Source organism: Ammodytes marinus (assembly GCF_949987685.1).
Source record: "Ammodytes marinus genome assembly, chromosome: 4".
NCBI classification, from domain to species: Eukaryota; Metazoa; Chordata; class Actinopteri; order Uranoscopiformes; family Ammodytidae; genus Ammodytes; species Ammodytes marinus.
In genome coordinates, this window is record NC_137233.1 from 2,104,283 (window position 1) to 2,118,022 (window position 13,740).

Consider the following 13,740-nt stretch of genomic DNA (forward strand, 5'->3'; position numbering starts at 1 on the left):
TAGTTCCACCAGAGCGATTCTGCCCTGTTTCACGTCTGTTAAACTAACGTGTGTTAAACTGTAAACCAAAGCAAACGTGTAATTTTCATCTGAACACAAAACAATGCAGGAAAACGGTCATGACATAAAGAGAGTTTATTTTCCTCAGATGGGACGGGGAATTATCACCAGTAAAACAGGCCGATGACAAGACGTTTTCTAGCAGTGAACGTGGCTGTCTCACTGTATCATTGTAGGCACACACACACACACAGACAGACAGACACACAAACACAGACAGACACACACACACACACAAACACACACACACACACACGCACACCCTTTGTCTCCCTCATTAAGTCGCCAACAGCTGCTTTTAAACACAACTTGTACTGTCCCCAGTGACACACACACACACACACACACACACACACACACACACACACACACACACACACACACACACACACACACACACACACACACACACACACACACACACACACACACACACACACACACACACACACACACACACACACACACACACACACACACACACACACACACACACACACAGGAACAATAACTTATTATATACTGCCATGCTATTCTGGTGCCATACTGTCTGTAACATGTAAGGGAATGTATTATTGAACTAACTAAACACACATAAGTCCACAGAATGTGTATTTCCTCCATAGATTTCTTTGATGCAAAATTAAACCTTTTATCTTGGATTTAGTGCAAAATACAATTTACCTTCAAAGAGAAAGTGGAGATTCTCAAAGTGAATCTTAGAGGGCATAGTAATAGCAGCTGTTTCCACATACCACTGTGTGTGTGTGTGTGTGTGTGTGTGTGTGTGTGTGAGTGAGTGAGTGAGTGAGTGAGTGAGTGAGTGAGTGAGTGAGTGAGTGAGTGAGTGAGTGAGTGAGTGAGTGAGTGAGTGAGTGAGTGAGTGAGTATCTCAGTTATTGAGTGAGTGAGTGAGTGAGTGAGTGAGTGAGTGAGTGAGTGAGTGAGTGAGTGAGTGAGTGAGTGAGTGAGTGAGTGAGTGAGTGAGTGAGTGAGTGAGTGAGTGAGTGAGTGAGTGAGTTGTAGCATTAAACATGAAAGGTTGGGGAGACAAGCAGCTGACTGAGCCATGTACAAATCAGTGTTCAAACTATGGTTACTATAACAACAACACCACTTCCCTTACATGTTACAGACATCATGGCACCAGAATATATAGTACATAATATGATATTGCTCCTCTTGCCGCGTGTGTGTGTGTGTGTGTGTGTGTGTGTGTGTGTGTGTGTGTGTGTGTGTGTGTGTGTGTGTGTGTGTGTGTGTGTGTGTGTGTGTGTGTGTGTGTGTGTGTGTGTGACAGCGGTCAGTAGAAGTTGTGTTTGAAAGCAGCTGTTGGTGAGGTGACACAAAGGATGAGTGTGAGGCGGCAGAATTAGTGTGTGTGTGTGTGTGTGTGTGTGTGTGTGTGTGTGTGTGTGTGTGTGTGTGTGTTTTTGAAATCAGTGTGTAAATACACAAACAGTGGTGATACGGTTAACGTTAGTTGAGTAGAGTAAGCAAGTGTGTGAGAGCGAGTGAGTGAGTGAGTGAGTGGTGCACTGGTAGGTGGGTACTGCGATGTTTTTAATCGTTTGACGCGGGTGATAGAAGCAATCTATGCAATTTGCGTTTTAACTGTTTTTAAACTGTTTTAATCATCTACCCCTGCCTGGCGGTCAGCCCTCTGGCGTCGCTGTTGGCGTCTGTGTTTCGCTGCCCGGCGTCGGTGCTCCTCCGGCCCTTCCTAGCTCTGGGTGTGCCGACGGCGGCGGCGGATGCGTCGCGCCCTTTGTGCCTGGCACCTCTGGCCTTGCCTCGTGGGCTGGGCATGGCCGGTCCGGCGGGCCTGAGTGGGGCTGTACGGGCCGCCCCTCCGGGGGATTCGGCAGTGGTTGCTCCTTGTGGCAGCGGTGTATTTGGCTATTTCCCTATTCTATACTCTATTCTCTATCTATGGCCCCGGTCCTCCTCTGGACTAGTGCCGCACTGGGGCGTGCTCTCTGGGGGCGGGGTGCTGGGGGGCAGGCTCTGGGTCTGGGGGGCTGGCGCCGATTGTGTGTCGATGGGGAACGGTAGAGTGTGATCAATGTAATTTTAATGTTAATTGTGTTCGCATTGTTATAGCGTTATTATTATCACCCTGAGGAGCTGCCTCGGTCTCGGTTTGTCTGGGCCTGAGTACCGGCTGTCCTCCCACTGAGAATTGTCCTGCCGACGCTAATTGCATAACTGATACCATTTCTCTGACATTTGTTCTCTTTTGTTTATCTTCCATGATTGGTTGAGCGTTGCCCCGGGGGTTCTCTCCCTCCGTCTACCAAGCACTCTCCATGCTACTCGACTGACTCCGAGTTCTGTGTGGAATCAGCTGTCCTAGGAATGGATGCTCCCCGTTTGCTATTGCTTCACATCAGGATAGTACTCTTTCTACTCGCTTGCTTGTTCAATCTTTATAAATTCATTTTTGCCTTGCTCATTGGTTGCCTGTCTGTCCTCTTCCAGTTTCCCTTGGTCGTGACGAGACGGTGTGGATCTGGTCCCCCCTCCGGTTTTATCTGAGAATTGGACCATCAACGCGAATGATGTGCAGTGGTCAAGGGCGCCACCTGGAGACGTGGGATGTAATCCCGGCGATGGAAACCTTAGTTTCCCTGGGGGAGACGAGACGGTGTGGATCCTCTGGCTGCATCTGAAGTCTTCCTGCATCCACACTATTCGCACTTTACTTAGTATTACCATGTAATCACCTGGTCAATGATCAAATTCCTTCGTGATTTTCTCTACTTATGACATCTATTGCAGTATGTCCGTCCTGGGAGAGGGATCCCTTACTCTGTCGACTCTCCCTGAGATTTCTTCAATTTTTTTTTATTCCCGGTGAAGGGTTTTTACTGGGAGTTTTTTCTCAGCCGAGCTAAGGGTGTAAGGGCAGGGTGTCATATTGTATCATATTGTATCATATTGTATCATATATCATATTGTATGAAATGTAAAGTCCACCGAGACAAATTTATTTGTAATTTTGGGCTATATAAATAAAACTGATTTGATTTGATTTGAGTATCTCAGTTAGTGAGTGAGTGAGTGAGTGAGTGAGTGAGTGAGTGAGTGAGTGAGTGAGTATCTCAGTTAGTGAGTGAGTGAGTGAGTGAGTGAGTGAGTGAGTGAGTGAGTGAGTGAGTGAGTGAGTGAGTGAGTGAGTGAGTGAGTGAGTGAGTATCTCAGTGAGTGAGTGAGTGAGTGAGTGAGTGAGCGAGTGAGTGAGTGAGTGAGTGAGTGAGTGAGTGAGTGAGTGAGTGAGTGAGTGAGTGAGTGAGTATCTCAGTTAGTGAGTGAGTGAGTGAGTGAGTGAGTGAGTGAGTGAGTATCTCAGTTAGTGAGTGAGTGAGTGAGTGAGTGAGTGAGTGAGTGAGTGAGTGAGTATCTCAGTTAGTGAGTGAGTGAGTGAGTGAGTGAGTATCTCAGTTAGTGAGTGAGTGAGTGAGTGAGTGAGTGAGTGAGTGAGTGAGTGAGTGAGTGAGTATCTCAGTTAGTGAGTGAGTGAGTGAGTGAGTGAGTGAGTGAGTGAGTGAGTGAGTGAGTGAGTGAGTATCTCAGTTAGTGAGTGAGTGAGTGAGTGAGTGAGTGAGTGAGTGAGTGAGTGAGTGAGTGAGTGAGTGAGTGAGTGAGTGAGTGAGTGAGTGAGTATCTCAGTTAGTGAGTGAGTGAGTGAGTGAGTGAGTGAGTGAGTGAGTGAGTGAGTGAGTGAGTGAGTGAGTGAGTGAGTGAGTGAGTCAGTGAGTGAGTGAGTGAGTGAGTGAGTGAGCGAGTATCTCAGTTAGTGAGTGAGTGAGAGAGTGAGTGAGTGAGTGAGTGAGTGAGTGAGTGAGTGAGTGAGTGAGTGAGCGAGTATCTCAGTTAGTGAGTGAGTGAGTGAGTGAGTGAGTGAGTGAGTGAGTGAGTGAGTGAGTGAGTGAGTGAGTGAGTGAGTGAGTGAGTGAGTGAGTGAGTGAGTGAGTGAGTGAGTGAGTGAGTGAGCGAGTGTGTGAGTGAGTGAGTGAGTGAGTGTGTGAGTGAGTGAGTGAGTGAGTGAGTGAGCGAGTCAGTAATTCAGAGAGTGAGACAGTGGTGTTAGGGTTAACGTTACCATGAGTGAGTGAGTGAGTGAGTATCTCAGTTAGTGAGTCAGACAGACAGACAGACAGACAGACAGACAGACAGACAGACAGACAGACAGACAGACAGACAGACAGTGAGCCAGTGGTGTTAGGGTTAACGTTACCTTAGCAGGATAGTCATTGATGATCTTCACCAGATCTTGGCATCGCTGCAGGAGAGGTTTGGTGCAAGAATCCGCTTTCAGATTCGCCTGGAGAAACATCACGACACGTTAAATAAATCACACAGAAAGAGTCGAGTCAACTGAGTCAATGTCTTCATATATGTTCCAGACAAACAGAGGAATTTAAATTACGTTTAGCTCTGACCCACAGTGCAATAACAACAAACGTTTTCAACATACTAGGAGATGCTAATTTTTAGGTCTGAATTGCCCTGAAATATTACTCAATTGAAAATGTATCTAATTGTATGTATCTATCTAGTTAGTATTTTTTTTTTTCAACCTTAATTTCTACAGGTAAATCCCATTGAGACTGAAGACTCTTTTGCAAGGGAGACCTGTTTTCCTTTCCCACGTTACCATTCACACACACATTCATACACCGATAGCAGGCTAACCATCGACATTCACACGAGGCAAGGTGGGTGAAGTGTCTTGCCCAAGGACACAACAACTATGACACAGGTGGCAGGGCGGGGATCGAACCTCCAACCCTTTGATCATCGGCCGACCCGCTCTACCAACTGAGCCAGTCGCCCCTGAGTACAATACATATTTATATATTTTTTTTTTTAAATGTGTAGATTTGTTTCCTTACATTATTTAGAATTTTGACTATTTTGACTTTTACTATAAATTTTAAGTTTGATACTTTTAACTTTACAATGCTGCACTTTAGTTCTAATGTGTCTGTGTTTCACTGTGTTGGATGGGAGTAATGTCATTTCATTTTTAAACGTATGCAAGTACATAAAAAAAAAAACATAAAGAAAATTGATAAAGTTATCTATCTATCTATCTATCTATCTATCTATCTATCTATCTATCTATCTATCTATCTATCTATCTATCTATCTATCTGTCTGTCTGTCTGTCTGTCTGTCTGTCTGTCTGTCTGTCTGTCTGTCTATCCATCTATCTGTCTGTCTGTCTGTCTATCCATCTGTCTGTCTGTCAAAAGGGTTAATAATATTCCTTAACATACTCACCAGTAGGAAACTGGGCGGTTGTAGTGTGGGAGCAGCCATTATGTTTCCTTCAGTTACAGTCGCTTTAGATCCGACCTGCAAGTTATAAACACACAAATTAACTACTTTTTTAATAATTTCCTTAAGACCATGTCTAGCAGGCAACACAAGGCAAGTGCATGTATATAGCACAGTTCATACACAGATGCAAAATAAAAGTAATTACATGTTTTATTTCTATTCATGTTTCATTATATTTTCTAATGTGTATAGTGTATTTTAATCTTGCCCCTGTAAAGCACTTTGAATGGCCTTGTGTCTGAATTGTGCTATAGAAATAAACTTGCCTTGCCTTACATAAAATATGTATGAGAGAAAGGGGGAAAAAATATATGAATAAAACAATGAAAAAGTAATTGAACACCATGGATGTACATGTCACAATGCATGGCGAAAAAATACATATAAAATCACTTTGTAACATCAGGTGACATTTTGTGAGATTGTGGAGCCATACACTGCGGTTTCTTTTTTTAAGCTTTATCAATACAATTGCTAAATTAATCCAGTGACAAGCAGAGGAGAACATTTAGTTTTAAGGCAAGACAAGTTTAATTCTAAGGCCATTCAAAGTGCTTTACAGAGGCATTAAATACATCAAGATTAAAATACATTAAGTATAGAATAGAATAGACATTTGAAAAAGCGAAAACAAATGTGAATAGAAATTTAAAAAATTAAATTAAAACAACAGGTTAAAAGGGAAACAGGACAGGTAGCAACAGTTTGGGCTGATCTAATATCTTCGGGGATACAAACTAGCCTAGCATTACTTCGTTAGCTTCTCTTAGCAGGAAGCAAACTAGATCCCTGACACAAATGGACGCTGTATAAACATGCTGCTAACTGTTACGACTGTAAATCCCATAACAAAGTGTCCCATTGAGTGGAAAGCTAAGACGACAGTCAGTGAAGCATGCAGTGTTACTGTTAGCATGGAGAGCTAACTTACTTAGCCACCGGCAAAACACACAGCTAAACTGACTCACGCAACCCTCACACACCTAAACTAAAAGCTTTCAGTAAACGTAAACACCTTCAAAAGTACGTCTGTTTACCTTCGCCGCTGACGGTGACGTTAACTTGACACTATTTCTCCATTAACTGTGTTTATATCAGTTTGGTTCATGTGTTTAGATCCGACTGAGCGTGAGGCGACCAGGCGACCGTTGGCATCTTCTTCGGTGGTGTTTCAGTTGGTAGTGACGTAGTGGCACGGACGTTACTGCCACCTATTGGCGCCGCCCAACTCCTGCAGGGCGATGATATTAGTTATCCCATATAATAATAATAATAGTTTATTTAATTTATTTAGTAGTAACTTATTACTGATTGCTTATTGGACGAATGGAAGTATACTTTATTATCAGTTGGGAAACATTTGTATGGTCAAAGTGCAACACACACACACACACACACACACACACACACCAACAACAACATTTGAAAACTCACAATGTACCCCTACTTACACTTCAGTAAGTCAGTAGCAGGCTTGAAACAAATACTGTAGACCTAACACAACATTCCAAATTAAATTAAAAACAATAAAAGAAAAACACAGTGTTTCAAGAGTGGACAATACAATTCATAATCTGGACCTGTGTGTCTTTCATTAAGAAGTTGCATTATCTTTTTTATTTCTTGCAAAACTTTGCACTAACTGACATCAACACCTCCAAAACGAAATCAATAACAATATAAACTCATCTCTTACACACAGGTACAATAGATCAACATTAGTCTCAGGCAGGTAGAGGAGAGGAGGCGGAGACAGACTGGGAACACTCTTCACTTGTTGAACAGGTTTTCACGTGACTTTTAGTATTTGTTTTAGACTTTGACTGTGAAGTTGTGAGGGTGTGACGGCGTCCTCAGTTCACACACACACCAGGACTGAGCAGGATGAAATGAGCAGCGTCTTCTCTCCCAGTGTTTCCTCCACACATGAAGGTGGAAAGTGTCTGTAAGTCGACCTGAAGTCAGTTCAGCAGGTGAGAATCCTCCCAGAGAAACCTGTAAATGTCTGATCATCAGGATCACTTTGATCACATTGTGCTGTGTCGCTGTTTAACTGGACGGTAGAAATGTTTCTTGATGCTGATTGGCTGTTTCTTAATATCTATTTGAAATATGCTGTTAAGTTTCTCTCCGAGTTAAAGAAAAATGCATTTAGAAAGATTCACAATATTGTTAGTTTGTTCCGTAGAATCAACGGCAGTTTGATTTTAATTTGAGCTAACGTCAGTGAATCATGCAGGACGTGTCTGAACTGGTCCCACACCTTGAATCATTTTGTCTGAGCTGCTTTTATTGTGGAAACATTTTTGCATGAAATGCTTAATGTCACCATCTAGTGGACTGATAGTGGAACTACACCATCTGATTTGTGATTGATCTGACATTGACTTATCTGAACTAATTCTAAGTATGTGAGCATCAGACTCAATGCCCAAACAGATCATAAACAATATAAACACATATCTTACATGCAGGTATAATAGATCAACATTAGCCTCAGGCAGGTAAAGGAGAGGAGGCGGAGACAGACTGGAAACACTTTGGCACTTGTTGAACTGGTTTTCGCGTCACACTGATGTTGTTTTCAGACTGTGAGGTTATGAGGGTGTGACAGTGTCCTCTTAATGTAAGTGGCAGGCTGTGAAGTAGCTTTGTTGTAAACATTTTTACTTTGTTGTAGTTAGCTTTGTGACCGTTACCACTTCCTGATATTGTCCAAGCAACCAACACAACCAGGTGGGTTAACTGACATTTATGTTTTTGAAAAAAATGCAAATTCAAGATTTCAAGATTTACTTTGTCATTTTAGAGCTGTACATTCATACAAACAAATAAAAAAATGCAATTTCACCAGCGCATACAGTTTTAAAAAAGGCAGTAAGAAAGAAATAATTTAAAATGTTTAGTCTCTCATATATATATATATATAAAACAAAAAAACAACAGAGTGAGTCATCAGTCTGAATAAAGTTATTATTATGATTATCAGGAGTGTCCTTGACAGTTGTTCTAGCTTTCAGGCTGTAACATGTTAATGGTGGTGGGGGGGAAGGGGGCACAGTTGATGCTCCTGTATCTCCTCCCTGATGGCAGGAGGGAGAACAGGCTGTGAGAGGGGTGGTGGGGGTCATTAAGGATGGAGGTAGCTCTGTGGGTGCAGTGTTGCTGGTAGGCCACCATCAGGAAAGGGAGAGGGGCAACAATAAGCCACGATCAGTTTAGGGTCCAACCAGGTTTCTGTCAGTGAACTAATGTGTCCTGTGATGTAAAGCTTGTTGTAATGAATGAACATGTTGTTGTGTTTGTGTGAAGGTGTGGGCTCTGCTATGGATCAGAGTGAGGACAGAGAGGAGGGAGTCCCTCCCTCTAAAACCACTCTGTGTGGGGAACATGACGGCCAGACCAAAGCTCAGAGGTGACATGAGGATCTCTAACTGTCCATGACTCAAATCACTGCACCGTTATTATTCACACTCAAAGCTCTGTGTGTGTGTGTGTGTGTGTGTGTGTGTGTGTTTGTGTGTGTGTGTGTGTGTGTGTGTGTGTGTGTGTGTGTGTGTGTGTGTGTGTGTGTGTGTGTGTGTGTGTGTGTGTGTGTGTGTGTGTGTGTGTGTGTGTGTGTGTGTGTGTGTGTGTGTGTGTGTGTGTGTGTTGTGTTGAACAGACCTGGACCTGGACCCAGCGGTGTGTCCTTCAAGAGTGACTGGTCTATGGAAGAAAATATGAAGTTTAAAGCTGGACAGCAGTACTATTAAATAATTTATTTTACGTTGTATTTGTTTAAGGTATTAAAACATTCAAAACTAAAACAATATTCTTCAGAAGCATTTTACATTGTTGTGATTCCATCAGGACCCAACATGACAAACCAGACTCTCCTGGACCTGGACCCAGCTGTGTGTCCTTCAAGAGCGACTGTTCCAAGGAGCCACCACTATGTTTCAAAGGATGTTCTCCAGAAACAGAGTTAGTCAATCATACTTTATCATGTCTGCAGCATTGAATAATAATATAATAATAATAATAATAATAATAATAATAATAATAATAATAATAATAATAATAATAATAATAATAATAATAATAATAATAATAATAATGATAATGATAATGATAATAATAATAATAATAATAATAATAATAATAATAATAATAATAATAATATGATAACTATGGCTGACCCTGTGCTCTGACCCCCTCCGAAGTAAATTGAGAGGGGATGAGACAAATTTCTATTTGTTTTACAGGTTATCTTCGTTACCTTGATCCCTTAGCTGTTTGTTTCTCCATTAGCTTCTGTGGCTGAAGATTAAAAGGTGAATTTCTGTCTCTGTATGTTCTTCCTCTCTGTCTACCAGGATCCATCAGAGACCGGACTCTCCTGGACCTGGACCCAGCTGTGTGTCCTTAAAGAGCGACTGTTCAAAGGCTGAACCTCTAACGTTTAAAGATGGACTCTCCTCTTGGTAAGACTTAAAAAAGTAATGTGCCTTTAAATTTGCTGTAATTGGGCCACTCCGTGGTGCCCCCCATAGAGACACTGTCCTCATCACAGCAGACCTGGGGTTTGATTCCAGCCAGGGTCTTTCTCTGCATGTCACTCCCCTCCCTATCACCATTTCATGTCTGTCTCTCCACTATGTCGAATAATGCGTGAAGAAATTACGAAAAATTATCTAAATAAATAAAAATTTAATAATAAATCTGTATGAACCGACAGCGTGTTGGACCAGGAGGTCTCCGAGGTTCCCAGTGGTCGGTCTGCCCAGCAGCAACAAACACACCTGGACTCCACATTCATGGTCTGTACATGTTCAACAACTACTTTATATCTGTTCCGTTCACAATAACTTCCATGTTTTATTTGGACCGTCAGTCTGTCCATCATGTTTCTGATGTTTCATATAATATTCTGCTGCAGCTGCTGGAGGAAAACATCGTCACGTTTGTGAAGAACGAGCTGAAGAAGATCCAGAAGCTTCTGAGTCCAGATTACCCAGAATGCTTAGAGAGTCAGAGGGAGGATGAGGAGGTGTTGGACGGTGAAGATGAAGATGAAGAGCAGAGGAGGAGCAGCAGAGAAGCATTTCTGAAGATCACACTGCACTTCCTGAGGAGAATGAAGCAGGAGGAGCTGGCTGACCTTCTGCACAGCAGTAAGAGGATTTCTCTAGAGGTTTAACATGAACGTGAAATGAGACATTTACTAAAGTATCAAGGGTTAAACATTCTGTGTATATTTGAATTTTAAATTATAATTACTCGATGATTTTATTGCTACTGTTTTATTTCAGGAAGTAATTCTGAAGTTTGTCAGCGTGATCTAAAGTCAACCCTGCAGAAGAAGTTCCAGTGTGTGTTTGAGGGGATCGCTAAAGCAGGAAACCCAACCCTTCTGAATCAGATCTACACAGAGCTCTACATCACAGAGGGAGGGACTGGAGAGGTCAATGATGAACATGAGGTCAGGCAGATAGAAACAGCATCCAGGAAACCAGACAGACCAGAAACAACAATCAGACAAGAAGACATCTTTAAAGCCTCACCTGGAAGAGATGAACCAAGCAGAACAGTGATGACAAAGGGAGTGGCTGGCATTGGGAAAACAGTCTTAACACAGAAGTTCACTCTGGACTGGGCTGAAGACAAAACCAACCAGGACATACAGTTCACATTTCCATTCACTTTCAGAGAGCTGAATGTGCTGAAAAAGAAAAAGTACAGCTTGGTGGAACTTGTTCATCACTTCTTTACAGAAACCAAAGCAGCAGGAATCTGCAGCTTTGAAGAGTTCCAGGTTGTGTTCATCTTTGACGGTCTGGATGAGTGTCGACTTCCTCTGGACTTCCACAACAATGAGATCCTGACTGATGTTACAGAGTCCACCTCAGTGGATGTGCTGCTGACAAACCTCATCAGGGGGAAACTGCTTCCCTCTGCTCGCCTCTGGATAACCACACGACCTGCAGCAGCCAATCAGATCCCTCCTGACTGTGTTGGCATGGTGACAGAGGTCAGAGGGTTCACAGACCCACAGAAGGAGGAGTACTTCAGGAAGAGATTCAGAGATGAGGAGCAGGCCAGCAGAATCATCTCCCATATCAAGACATCACGAAGCCTCCACATCATGTGCCACATCCCAGTCTTCTGCTGGATAACTGCTACAGTTCTGGAGGATGTGTTGAAGACCGGAGAGGGAGGAGAGCTGCCCAAGACCCTGACTGAGATGTGCATCCACTTCCTGGTGGTTCAGGCCAAACTGAAGAACACCAAGTATGATGGAGGAGCGGAGACAGATCCACACTGGAGTCCAGAGAGCAGGAAGATGATTGAGTCTCTGGGAAAACTGGCTTTTGAGCAGCTGCAGAAAGGACACCTGATCTTCTATGAATCAGACCTGACAGAGTGTGGCATCGATATCAGAGCAGCCTCAGTGTACTCAGGAGTGTTCACACAGATCTTTAGAGAGGAGAGAGGACTGTACCAGGACAATGTGTTCTGCTTCGTCCATCTGAGCATTCAGGAGTTTCTGGCTGCTCTTCATGTCCATCTGACATTCATCAACTCTGGAGTCAATCTGATGTCTGATGAACAAAAAACATCCTGGCGGTCCAAACTCTTCAGAGTCAATCTAACACATCTCCACCAGAGTGCTGTGGACAAGGCCTTACAGAGTCCAAATGGACACCTGGACTTGTTCCTCCGCTTCCTCCTGGGTCTTTCACTGCCGACCAATCAGAATCTCCTCAGAGGTCTGCTGACACAGACAGGAAGTAGCTCCAACACCAACAAGGAAACAGATACCAAGAAAACAGTAAAGTACATCAAGAAGAAGATCAGTGAGGATATCTCTTCAGAGAAAAGCATCAATCTGTTCCACTGTCTGAATGAACTGAATGATCGTTCTCTAGTGGAGGAGATCCAACAGTCCCTGAGATCAGGAAGTCTCTCCTCAGATAAACTGTCTCCTGCTCAGTGGTCAGCTCTGGTCTTCATCTTACTGACATCAGAAGAAGATCTGGACGTGTTTGACTTGAAGAAATACTCTGCTTCAGAGGAGGCTCTTCTGAGGCTGCTGCCAGTGGTCAAAGCCTCCAACAAAGCTCTGTAGGTGGACATATGAAACATGTAAACAGGAGGGATGGGGCTTGAAACCCAGTTATAATAAGCACCCGGTTCTGCTTTTTCCAAAACCCGAAAATCACTAACGTTTGAGCTTATGGATTCTGTTTAAGTTTAAGATGTGATGTGTTCAGCTTTGCTCAGTAAAATGATTTTTAGGCAGATTCGAAAAAAATTCATCAAAATGATGCGTTCAAAATAAACATCAAGACAACGAAACATTTAGTTTTTGAATAACACAGTTGTTTAGGTGAGAAACTTGTTTTCCCGGTACTGTAGATCAAACTTATTCATCACAAGTTTAATCATCGTATAAGCATTAGAAGCAAAACCAGTTATGTTAACAACGTAGTGTTGCCTCATCTTTCAACCAAATAATAGAAAAGTATATTGATAGTTGTATCACTAAAGACTCGGGTCGTAAAGGAGTCTCGATAATGGTATTAAAGCTATAATCCGCCATTTCTAGTTGCCATAAATGTAATTGCAGGCACTTCTAGACCAGAGTTTATTTCTAAATCAAACATTATTGATTGTCAGTAGATTGGCAGTTCTTTCCTGCAGAATGCTAGAAGTTATGAGAAGTCCAGACAGAGAGAGTCTGTAGCTACAGCAGTTGGCACTCCACACTTTCATTGTATGTGGAAATTCGGGAACTTCAGACACGGCAGCAAGTGTGGAGAAAGACCTTTTTATTAATTTTGAAAATGTGGGACCTAGGACCATGTCTTATACGAACCATAGACTGTATATAAAAAATAAAACCTTACAGATGTACTGGAATGCAGACAGCTCTGAACTCTCGGTACTCTCAGTACTACTGAGTCTGACCACTGAGTGATGCTCAATTACCTCATTATTTGATAGATAGGAAGTTAAAAGACAAGTTGACTAAATAAAATAATAAATAAAAATCTTGCTGAGTATAACTTTACCTACTAAATAGTAACAATCCACATCCTAAGTCAATAGTGCTTCATTTCTTAAATAATAAACAACTATGTTTTTTCTTTTCACTAATTCTCCTTCAGGCTGAGTGGCTGTAATCTCTCAGAGAGGAGCTGTGAAGCTCTGTCCTCAGTTCTCAGCTCCCAGTCCTCTAGTCTGAGAGAGCTGGACCTGAGTAACAACGACCTGCAGGATTCAGGAGTGAAGCGTCTGTCCATTGGACTGAAGAGTCCACACTGTAAACTGGAAACACTCAGGTCA

The 13,740-nt window shown here is 42.6% G+C and overlaps 2 protein-coding genes across 2 annotated transcripts in view; one reads left to right on the forward strand and one right to left on the reverse strand.

The window, feature by feature from the left end:
• Window positions 1-5,388, reverse strand: part of LOC307249194 (sphingomyelin phosphodiesterase 4-like) — a gene marked incomplete at its 5' end in the record, with an annotated part of 22,956 nt that extends 17,568 nt beyond the window's left edge. Inside the window, 2 exons of the mRNA XM_080025833.1 lie at window positions 4,301-4,387; window positions 5,350-5,388. Of these exons, the coding sequence (XP_079881959.1) occupies window positions 4,301-4,387; window positions 5,350-5,388 (126 nt within the window). The remainder of the gene's footprint in view (window positions 1-4,300; window positions 4,388-5,349) is intronic.
• A 1,888-nt stretch (window positions 5,389-7,276) lies between these two features.
• Window positions 7,277-13,740, forward strand: part of LOC307249195 (uncharacterized protein) — a 37,605-nt gene continuing 31,141 nt past the window's right edge. The window contains exons 1-9 of the mRNA XM_080025834.1: window positions 7,277-7,382; window positions 8,722-8,824; window positions 9,074-9,154; window positions 9,262-9,375; window positions 9,768-9,875; window positions 10,130-10,211; window positions 10,331-10,565; window positions 10,704-12,516; window positions 13,563-13,736. Coding sequence (XP_079881960.1) covers window positions 8,736-8,824; window positions 9,074-9,154; window positions 9,262-9,375; window positions 9,768-9,875; window positions 10,130-10,211; window positions 10,331-10,565; window positions 10,704-12,516; window positions 13,563-13,736 — 2,696 coding nt within the window. The 5' untranslated portion in view covers window positions 7,277-7,382; window positions 8,722-8,735. The remainder of the gene's footprint in view (window positions 7,383-8,721; window positions 8,825-9,073; window positions 9,155-9,261; window positions 9,376-9,767; window positions 9,876-10,129; window positions 10,212-10,330; window positions 10,566-10,703; window positions 12,517-13,562; window positions 13,737-13,740) is intronic.